The sequence below is a fragment of the Cebus imitator genome, unplaced genomic scaffold (genome assembly GCF_001604975.1).
Source record: "Cebus imitator isolate Cc_AM_T3 unplaced genomic scaffold, Cebus_imitator-1.0 Scaffold8, whole genome shotgun sequence".
Lineage (NCBI taxonomy): Eukaryota > Metazoa > Chordata > Mammalia > Primates > Cebidae > Cebus > Cebus imitator.
In genome coordinates this window covers 2,087,000-2,098,524 of record NW_016107323.1, presented here as the reverse complement: position 1 = coordinate 2,098,524, position 11,525 = coordinate 2,087,000, and the positions used below count along the sequence as shown (strand labels likewise).

Here is an 11,525-nt window from a genome sequence, read left to right as displayed (position 1 = left end):
AAAAAAAAAAAAAAAAAGAAGGAAAGAAAGAAAAAATTAAGCAGATGGCAGTAATGTTGTCCTGTTTTTAGCATAGATGGAAAATTTTCAGAACATAAAATGAGTCTTTTGCTTTACATGTAATGAAGTTTTGTGTCTTCCTATAAACATAAGGATATCGTTAGAGTGTTGCAGTGAGCAAATAATACAGAGTATGGTTTGGTAACAATGGCTACCTCCTTAGGTCATTGTGAGTATTAAAAAGCCAAGTATTTCCTTTTGCTGCTGCCATCAATATATGCTTGTCATTCCTGTAGATGTAAACAACGTGCAATGGAGCTGTGCTGTTTCTCGATAGTCCTCAAGAAATGGCGTAAAACCATCTTTCTCCCTCTAGTCCATTCTATAAATATTTGGGTCCCTACCATGTGCAATGCATCAAGAAGTGTTAGAATTTTAGTAGAGTCCAAGTTCACTCCAGGTTAGGTTCCAGATTTCTTGTGCAAGAAAAATTTCTTGTGCAGTTAAAATTGTGGATAGTCAAGATGCCTTTGAAAATCCCTTCATAAGGCACGACATTGAAACCTGTGCTGTCTCTCAATAAATTCAGCCCGAATTTTTCCTCCAGTTTTGGAACAGATTCTGTGTCTTTGCTGGAGCACCAGATGAAATACCTGGCTTGGCCAGGCGCAGTAACTCACGCCTGTAATCCGAGAACTTTGGGAGGCCAAGGTGGGTGGATCACTTGAGGTCAGGAGTTCAAGACCAGCCTGGCCAACATAGTGAAACCCCGTCTGTACTAAAAACACAAAAATTAGCTGGGTGTGGCGGCACGTGCCTGTAATCCCAGCTACTTGAGAGACTGAGGCAGGAGAATTGCTTGAACCTGGAAGGCGAAGGTTGCAGTAAGCCGAAATCATGCCACTGCACTCCAGCCTGGGTGACAGAGTGAGACTCCATCTCAAAAAACAAAGCAAAACAAAACAAAAACCTGGCTTGTATTTGCTGGCCATATTGTAGAAAATGTGTGCGTTTTTAAGCATTAGGATCACACTAGAAGAAGGTGACATAAACTATGACAGGCACATTAGAACTGAGAAAAGAGCAGGTTCCTGTCTTCACCTACTTGGATGTGTATACAAACTAAGTCAAAAGCAGGGAAATCACGGGACCTATTTTACGGAATAAGCACATGTCGTCCGATTCACTCTCATTTGATGATTCAACACTATAGTATAAAGAGATACATGAGACGTTATCCCTGCCCTTGGGGAGCTTCCATCTTCTAATTTATGGAGGGCAAACCATTACATAGAGGAGGAGTTAAGCCGGCACTATATAGTTGGTTCTACTTAGAAAAATATGTGCTACCTGATGGTAGCTGGCTTTTATTGAATATTTATTGTGTTCTAGGCATGATTTGTTCATTTCATCCTCATGACAACTAGACAGGTCCTTTTATTATTACTTCCATTTTTCACAATAATACATGAGGGCATGGGGAGATGCAGTCATTTACCCAAGGTCAGCAGGCAGTCTGGCTGCAGAGCCCTCTCATAGAACTACCCTACTCTGCCACCTCGACAGTGACCCTGGTGGGATCTGAAACGGCTTCAGGCACTGAAGGAGGCTTGAACCTTGAGTGCAAAATCTGAAGAGATGGAAGGAAACAGGGAGGACACTCTAAAGCTCCATGTAGTGGGGCCCATGGGAGAGGGGAGGAAGTAGGGAGATCATGAATGAGAACCACTGAAGAATACTGAATATGACTTTGGGTTGGATTTTTAAAAGTGTTGGATGACATATATGAAAAATGTGATACTAGACTTGTAATATTTCTTTGGGACTGTCTTTTAGTGTAAGCCTGAAATTTTTCATTTATAAAAATTTAATCAGTATAATCACAATCACGCTGCTTGTCTTAAAAAAACAGTTTAATCAGGCTGGGTGCAGTGGCTCATGCCTGTAATCCCAACACTTGGCAAGGCCATGGCTGGGGGATAGCTTGAGGCCAGGAGTTTGAGATCAGCCTGGGCAACACAGGGAGACCCTGTCTCTAGAAATATATATTTTTTAAAGTAGCTGGGCATGGTGGCACATCCCTGTAGTCCCTGCTACCCGGGAGGCTGAGGTGGGAGGATCACTGGAGCCCCAGGAGATGGAGGCTGCACTGAGCTATGATTGTGCCACTGCACTGCAGCCTAGGTGACAAAGCAATGTCTGCTCTCTAAAAACAAAAACAAAAATAAAAATAAATTTAAGCAGATGGCAGTAATGTTTTCCTCTTTCTAGCATAGATGGGAAAATTTTCAGAATATAAAATGAGTCTTTTGCTTTACATTTAATTAAGTTTTATGTCTTCCTAAAAACATAGGGACATCGATGGAGTGTTGCAGCGAGCAAATAATACAGAGTATGGTTTGGCCTCAGGGGTTTTTACAAGAGACATAAACAAAGCTATGTATGTGAGTGAAAAACTAGAAGCAGGAACTGTTTTTATTAACACATACAACAAGACAGATGTGGCGGCCCCATTTGGCGGAGTTAAACAATCTGGCTTTGGAAAAGACTTAGGTATGTCTCTACTTTTCTACTTCACATTCCCTTTGTTACATCACAGAAAAAATGTGCTCTGTTTCATGCCTTGTATATGGTTTTGAGGGGTATTTCCTATACAGCAATCGGATCTAGGTTTACAAGAGCACTGGTTTTTAAAAATATTAAACATTTCCATTGAACATGCCATACATACAGACAAGAATACAAATTGTGTGGGAAGTTTTCTTTTCAAAAGATTCATGTTTGAAAGGAAAAAGAAATTGCAAAAATATACTTTAGCTGAAATATGTTCGGTGTTTAATCTGACATCCGGCATGAACTTGGGTCAGCTTTCACGAGACCAAATGGAACCAAGAGAGGAAAAAGGGTGGAGAGTAATAACCAGCAGGTTCCAAGAATAAATCCTGTCTTGGAGCTCCTTGGCAGGCTTTCAGAGTCAACACTGAAAAAACCCTGCAATTGGCAGGGTTTTGTGGGAGTCTGAGCAGTAAGGCTTAGAGTTTGTAAAAGGCCCAAAATGTAATTCACCACGAGCAGTGACACTAACACCTTTCAAGCAATAGCTTACTTTCCATGCTAAACACATGTCAGGCCCCATTCTACTTAACCTGTATAAGCAAAAGCAATTCTCACATGAGCTCAGAGGGATAGGTACTATTATTATCTTATTGTACAGAACAGGAAAATGGGGCTCAGAGAGGCTGGGTGAGTTGCCTCAAGTCACAGAGCCAGGCAGGCACTAGCAGAGAGAATTCAAAGCCAAGCAGCCTGGCTGAGGAGCGCATCTCTTATTCCCCTCAGTCTGGCATATTGTTTCAAAAACTGAAATGTTTGTGATTTACGGAAATTACAGTCTGCAAATATAAGTTTAGTTCATTTGGAGTATTTTTTTTTTTCTTTTTACATTTTTTCTTTCCTAATGACTTTGGCAATGTATTTGCAGCAGTAAAAGTAGTTCTCATTTTAAATTCCACTAGGTGAAGGTAAGGGCTTTTTTCCACCCCCTTTTCCATGTCTTTAATCTGGTTTTTATGCCTGAATCCAAATCACAGTGGTAGACTTTCTTAGGGAACTTATTATTAGAAAGTGAGGCATCCCTGTTTCACCTTTTAAGAGAGTATTCGACCAGTTTTAGTTCTGTTTTACCATAAAATACCAGTTTTCCTAATTTTTTTTTTTCATCCCCCAATTGCCTTTTTTTTGGGACAGAGTTTTGCTTTTGTTGCCCGGGTTGGAGTGCAATGGCGCGATCTAGGCTCACAGCAACCTCCACCTCCCAGGTTCAAGTGATCTCCTGACTCAGCCTCTTGAGTAGCTAGGATTACAGGCATGCGCCACCATGCCTGGCTAAATTTTTGTATTTTTAGTAGAGACGGGGTTTCTCCACATTGGTCAGGCTGGTCTCTAACTGCCAACCTGAGGTGATCTGCCCACCTTGGCCTCCCAAAGTGCTAGGATTACAGGCGTGAGCCACCGCGCCCGGCTTCCTCCCCCAATTTTAAAACCCCTTAGCTCAGTGGTTGTCAACTTTAGCTGCACGTGGATTCAAACCACCTGGGAGCTTCAAAAACTACAGAGACACTGACCTAATTGGCCTAGGGTGTGACCTGGGGTCAGAAGTCTTAAAAGCTCCCTGAGTGATTCTAATGTGGGGACAAAGTTGACAGCCCTTGTTTTAGCTCAGCTTCCAGAATCACACACTCACTAGTTCCTCCATGGTACCCACTGCCCTTTAACTGCTGTAGAGATTGATGACTGTACTGGCTTAAAATAGAAATACTCAAAGAAAGGCAGGCCTATTTATTTTTTGCCTAGACAGGTTCCCCTGTGTTTCCAACAAACAACATAAACTGAATTTTCCTTATCTTTAAAATAAGATTGAACCACGTGATGTCAAACTTTTCTGTGCTCAGTTCTGCTTTAATTAATATAATCTAGAAGACAGTATTCTGGTTAATTCTGTTTAGCTTAAATGGAGAAAAAGGCAGAATCTGTCATCAAGTAAGGAAATAAAAGAGAGGGGTTTTGGTTTGCAGCTGATCAACCAACACTCTCTACCCCTTAGAAGACCTGGTAGCTGGTCTGGGCTGTTATTATTCCAAGAGTGGTCCATGGACCACTAGCATCAGCATCATCAGGGACAGTGAGAAACACATAACTTCTGGGCCCACACCAAACTTAATCAGATCAGGATCTGCAGCTTAACACAGTCTTCAGATGGTTAGTATGAACTTTAAATTGTGAGCAGCACTGGCGTAGGCCACATTTCATTTGCTTAGTGATCTATACGCCTACGTACACCTATGTCTGAAGGTCTGAAGACATCACGTCTGCCTTTGAACGTGGTCCATCAACTGCTTTTCTCTTCCCTAGGTGAGGAAGCTCTAAATGAATATCTCAAAACCAAGACGGTGACGCTGGAATATTAAAGCAACACCGTCATCAGGAAATCCTTGACAGACCTTTTCAACTCTGGACACACTTAAGAAGCCTGGGTATGCTGAAGCAGAAGGTGTCAGCCACAATTAAAAAATACATACTTGGACCATGAAGAGGGTGAGGCCATGTTAAAGTATTTACACATGTGCCTGAATATTTTCTAATACACCTTCCAGTGATTTGCATTTGGGTTTTGATTATCTTGTATACCATACATATTTCTAAAATACCAAGCTGCTTTTCCCCTACCTAGACAAACCTATTCATGGTTTACATCTTGAATGTCAGTACCATGCAGTTATAATACACAAGGTGCATTTATTGGAAACTTGGTATAATATGTACAGGTTTTTAACCTCTGAACCATACATAGGGGAGTTATTAAACAGGTTTTCTATAAGTCTGCTTCTAAGGAACAGTATAACCTGGAAGGAATGTGAAGGTAGTTCTTTTTTAGTATTTGGAAAAAGATACATCTTTGTGCCTTTGATGTTCTATTTTTTAACCCACTGTGATGGGTGATCAACATGTTTTGAGCACCTCCTAGGTCGTTCTGTCCTGAGGAGTATACAGAATTTAACGACATGATGGTTGGCCCCCAAATAGTTTAAATTTTAGTAAATAGCTTTTGAAGTGAATTTTATGTATGATATAGTAGAAAGTAAATAGGCTTTGAAGGCTGATCCTGGTTCATCCCATACCATCTTAGTATCTCTGTGATTCTGGGAAACTTGCAACTCCTCTGAGCCTCTGCTTCCCTATGTGTAAAACAGGGATACTAACGCCTTCCTCAGGACCCTTAATAGGAGAATTCTTGCAATAATGTAAGTAAAGCATCTCACATTAACGCTTTGCTCATGGTAAGTACTCAAATTTAACTCTGTTTTCCTCTGTCATTATTTTTAAAAGATACTGAGATAATTTAATTAACTAGATGAATTCATTTCCCCCAATCCTCTTCAATCATCAATTCCTAGACTACTTTTCTCATCCATTGTTCCGACGCATGGCCTGATATGGCAGCACTGAAAAATGCCACGTAATGAAAAATGGCAATGGCACAAGGAAAAGGGGTGCTTTTCTTTGGGCAGCTTGCTCATCCTTCATGGGACATCTTACTTTCCATTTTTCCACCTACTGGTTCTGCTGCTTATTGGCTATGTGATCTTGGGCAAGATAGTAATCTAGTATCTCAGCGCCTAGGTTGAGTATAAAATGAGAATCAAATCTCTATCTCAGCAGGTGTTGCAAGGATTCAGTGAGAATATACATAATGAACTTAACAGGGCACTTGGATCATAGCGTTGAAATGGAAACTATTAATAGCCCATTTCCCCTTGGGAGACAGAAGTAGTCAGGTGAGTACATTTTCACCATCTATGTGTGACCAGAAGAAGGCAAATTTCTGAATCACAGGAGTTTCCAGAAGATAGCCAGAACAATGACACTCTATCCATCCTCCTTTAAAAATAAAATTTTAGTCAACATTCCTTTTTCTTTGGGTTTGAAGATGCCCTTAGGGAATATTTGTCATTTTGGAGACTCGGCAGTATAACATGAGGGGATTGTAGAGAATCAATAAAAAATAAACGCAAAATCAGAGGCAGAGAACATTTTCAAAGGGAAGAAGAGCAGGTTTGATTCCAGCACGATAAATAGAGCGAATTTGGCCTGGCAGCACTTTTTATTATACTATAGATCATTTACCATCCCAGAGTTTGGCACAGCGGAAATTCTAAGTTGGAATGAATATTCACAGGGCCCAAGATGACAGTTCATATTTAAATAAAAGTGACAAAAGCCGTTTTATAAGCAATCACTTTGAAGTGAAATGTTTCAACTAATTTCATGTGATTCAGAATATGATTTAATCAAATTATTTTAATGATAGATGGAGTGGCAGACAAAAACATGCCTGTTCTTCTAGACTGATTTTACTTTACCTTCTAATATTCGTCTCAGTAGCAGCGTTTAAAATATTCTCTGGGCTGCAAAACTCTTTGGGAATCTGATAAAAGCTATGAACTCTTTACGTCCCACTTCGACCCCCAAATTCATGTGCACACACAGAATTCTGCAAATATCTTCAAGGGGTTCACAGACCTCCCAAAGGCCATGCTGGGGCCCCAGATTACGAACTCCTCTCTCCATAGCAAGTTCTAAACATTTCATACCAGCTTACATTTTTATATCTGGCTGATCAGAATTAAAGGCTCAGTGTAATACATAAAGTTACCAAGTGAACTGGAATTGGAACATCACGATCCCCAGCCTGCTGGGTGATTTAATTAACACACAGAGTAATAAAATCATCACTCTTGCTTCAGATCACAGATTATTTTGCTAAGCTAAAGGATGAAGCTGTGATCTTATTATCATGTGAGTTGGGAGGTGTGGACACTTTAAGCATTTCCACTTTCCTTCTAATTCCCCATCCCCATGCCTTTGCTAAAGCTGTCCCCTTTTTGCTGTAACACCCTTCCTGGCCTATCCTACCCCTAGCTGGGCTACGTGTCTCTTCTCAACGCTCCCACTTGTCTCAAACATAGCACTTATCACTTGGTGCTAAAATTACTTGCCTTCCTAACTAGATATGAGCAATACTCCCCACTCCAGGACAGGCCTTCTGTCAATAATACAACAGCTACCATTTATTGAGGGCCTCCTATGTGCAAGACCTTAGGCTAAGCATGTTTTAAATGCTGTTTAATCTTCACAATGTCTGAAAAAATGAAGATGTTGAGATGCTTCTCTTACTACCTCTCCGCCTAAGCCATCTTACCTCTTTTTTTTTGAGCCAACAAGTTTTGTTCTTGTTGCCTAGGCTGCAGTGCAGTGGTGCAGTCTTGGCTCACTGCAACCTCCACCTCTTGGGTTCAAGCAATTCTCATGCTTTAGCTTTCCAAGTAGCTGGGATTACAGGCATGTGCCACTACACCTGGCTAAGTAGAGATAAGAGTTTCACCATGTTGGCCAGGCTGGTCTCAAACTCCTGACCTCAAGTGACCCACCTGCCTCAGTCTCCCAAAGTGCTGGGATTCCAGGCATGAGCCACTGTACCCAGCCTGCTACCTCTTTCCTACCGTTTTGCTCAAGTCTCCCAATTGGTCTTCTGGATTCCTCTCTTGTGTAGTCCTGTTCAAAGCTTAAGTCACATGGTGTCACTCCTCTGTTTAAAACCTGTCAATGGCCCCCAATTCATTTAGATCAAAGTCCAGTGGATTTACCATGGCCTACCAGTCCTGCTCCTGGCTACCTGTGACCTCATCTGCTGTCAATTTCCCTCTCATTCTGTTCCACCATCCTGACTGCCTTGACTTCCTCAACTGAATAAGCCTGCTCCTGCCTCGAGGTCTCTGTCCTTAATGTTCCTCTTCCCAGGGGCGTGCTGGTAAAATATTTAAGTATTGAATATTTTATTTAATATTCAAGTAAAATATTAATATTATTAAATATTCAAGTAGTTCTCAGAAGCGGGGGGGGGAGCCCTTATTTGTAGCATTTGCAGGTATCTGTGTGTAAATATTCTCATCAAGGCTATTTTTGAGCTACTAATTTGTCTTCACTAAACACAGAGTTTGGGAAGAGATGCATGCCATCAGAACAAATACAACCAGCACCAGCACACCACTGCCTCCTGCAACTCTTGCCCATACACAATATCATGGCGGGCTGGCTCACTTCCTACTGTCTCTCCTCAAATATCTGATTAGAGACACATCCCCTGACTATGCTTTCTAAAATAAGCCATATGCCCTCACATTCATACCCCGTCTGCTGTCATTCTTTCTTCTTTTTATCCCACATTATTTTCATAGCACTTACCACTACCTGTTGTATATTAATCAATGATCTTTTCCCATTAGAATGTAAGTTTCATGAACAGGTACTTGCATTGTTTAAAACTGTATCTGCGGTCCTAATATGTAATAGGAGCTCAATAAATGTTTGCTTTCAAATGGAAAGGTTAAGTAACCTGCTCAAATCACACAGCTATTAAGTAGCAGAACAGGTTTTCAAGCAATGAATCGAGTGGTTTTCATCAAGTTGAGATAGTTTTTAATCCTAATACCTAAATCAGGGCCTGGGTAGTAAGCTGCAGGCACATATTAAGTATTGGTTAAACTAAAAAAAAAAAAGCAAATGGACATTATCTGTAAAAGCTTTTGTGGAATTGGCTAGAGGTAAGGAACCAAATTGGGTTCCCCATACCTGCCCTCCAAGAAAATAAAGCTGGGCTGAGAGTAGGATATGAGGGATGATGGATAAGAGATGAGACATGAGAGATAAGGGGGATTAAATTATTATTATTATCATACAAATAATGCCTGAGATTTTAAAAAATGATTAAATACCCAATTATGTAAAAAAATTTATAAAATAGGAAAGATTGACTCAACCAAAATTTGTTGAGTCAACCCAAAAATCTATTTGATTATCTCCAAATAGAAATAACCTACAGATGATATTTGAGATTGTTCCAAACTTTTTCTATGAATATCTATACTTTTTTTACAGAATTAACATAATACTGTATATTACTTTGTTACCTGCTTTTTCAATTAACAATATATCATACACATCTATGTTAATCAATAAACACAATTCTGCATATTTCAATGGCTTTAATTCAACATGTTCTCTATTGTTGGACATTTAGATTTGCTTTTTGCTATTTTAAATGTCACAATAAATCTTATATAAAATTTATGATCAAAGCTATACTTATGTAATTAGGACAAATACCTGGAAGTGGAATTCCTGAATCAACAATTCCACCAACAATTTCCCCAAATCTTTGCCACCATTGTATATTATAAGTTATGCACTTAGTATCTCTATGCCAATTTTCTCAGCTGTGAAGGGAATATAAGCATATCTCATAAGGTGATAGCCTTTTTTTTTTTTTTTTTTTTTTTTTGAGATGGAGTCTCGCTCTGTCACCCAGGCTTGGGTGCAGTGGCGCAATCTCGGCTCACTGCAAATTCTATCTTCTGGGTTCAAGCGATTCTTGTGCCTCAACCTCCCAAGTGGCCGGGATTATGGGCATGTGCCACTGTGTCCGGATAATTTTTGTATTTTTAGTAGAGACGGGGTTTCACTATGTTGGCCATGCTGGTCTCGAACTCCTGACCTCAGGTGACCCGCCCACCTCAGCTTCCCAAAGTGCTGGGATTACAGGCGTGAGCCACCATGCCCAGCCTTTTTTCTAAAAAAAGAAAAAGAGAAAATTTATTCTGCCACCAAAAACAGAGCCCAGCAATAGTGCAGTATACAGGTTATTTAATGCAGTGACTCAATAATGTTCTTTGCTCCTCTCTATCTATGGTGTGCTCACTTTACCCTCAAGAGCTGGCTCCATTCATGGACACAAGAAAGAAGTTCCAGTAATCATATCCTATCATAATGATAGGGACAAGATACAGGAAAATTCTGGGCAGAAGAGAATGGGTCCACAACGAGGGCCCCACCCTTAACCCTGGAACCACAGCCCAAAATGAGAACATGCATTCCTGTTTTCCTGCTCAAATGTTGCCTTTTCCAAAACCACCCATGGTCCACCCTACACCCATCCTATGCCCATAAAAACCCCAGCCCCTGCCAATAGATAGAGGAGAAGAGGAGCAGCAGCTGGCCATCAAAGACTATGGTTGGATTTGGAGAGAAGCAGCTTGACTTCAGAGGGACAGCTTGATGGTGTTGCTTCAAAGAGGAGGCCAGCCAGGCCAGGAATGGCTGGACTCTGGGGGAAGATTATCTTCCCATTCCAACCCCTTTCCAGCTCCCCTTCCTGCTGAGAGCCACTTTAATCAGCAATAAAATCCCTTGCATTTATCCTCTCCAATTTTCATGCCACCTCATTCCTCCTGGATGCTGGACAAGAATTCAGGTGTAGGTGCAAAAGGCTGTCACACTGACCCTCCACTGAGCTGTTAACACTTAAGCCATCTACAGACAGCAAAGTTAAAAGAGCATGGACTGTAACACTCTTTCTGGGGTTTCAGGGGTCGTAGGCAGCCCCCTAGGTGATGCCACGAGGCTACATGGAGTTTTGCTCCTGCCAGTGCCCTAAAGCACTCACCAGGCTCCTGCACTCACTAACCTGCACTCCCATTCCTACAAGGGGAACACAGCAGGACCCAGCAAGTGGAGTCTGCCCCTTCTGGCACTGAAGCACTGGCTAGTTCTAGCACTGTGCACTCCAGTTCCCACCCACGAAGGGGTCAGGGAAAATTTCCTGCCTCACTAAGATATCTCGTCCTTTCTTCTAAAAGGAATCATTTTGTCATGTGCCTCCTTTCTAGGAATGAGAAATACAGTCATGTGTCACAATTCCTTCTGAGCAATGCAACATTAGGTGATTTTGTCATTTGAACATCATAGTATACTTACATAAACCTAGATGGTATAGCCTACAACACACCTAGGCTCTTTGATACAATAATCATCTCGTCATGTGCTTCCTTTCTAGGAATGAGAAATAGCCATGTGTCACATGACTCCTTCTGAGCAATCCTGTGGCAATTTTGTCATGTGAACATCATAGT

General features: G+C 41.1%; 1 protein-coding gene across 1 annotated transcript in view; it reads left to right on the top strand.

Moving 5' to 3' along the window:
- The window catches only part of ALDH1L2 (aldehyde dehydrogenase 1 family member L2), a 73,025-nt gene extending 63,434 nt beyond the window's left edge, over positions 1–9,591 (top strand). Inside the window, exons 22-23 of the mRNA XM_017540580.2 lie at positions 2,354–2,553; positions 4,912–9,591. Of these exons, the coding sequence (XP_017396069.1) occupies positions 2,354–2,553; positions 4,912–4,967 (256 nt within the window). The 3' untranslated portion in view covers positions 4,968–9,591. The remainder of the gene's footprint in view (positions 1–2,353; positions 2,554–4,911) is intronic.
- The last annotated feature ends 1,934 nt before the right edge of the window (positions 9,592–11,525 follow it).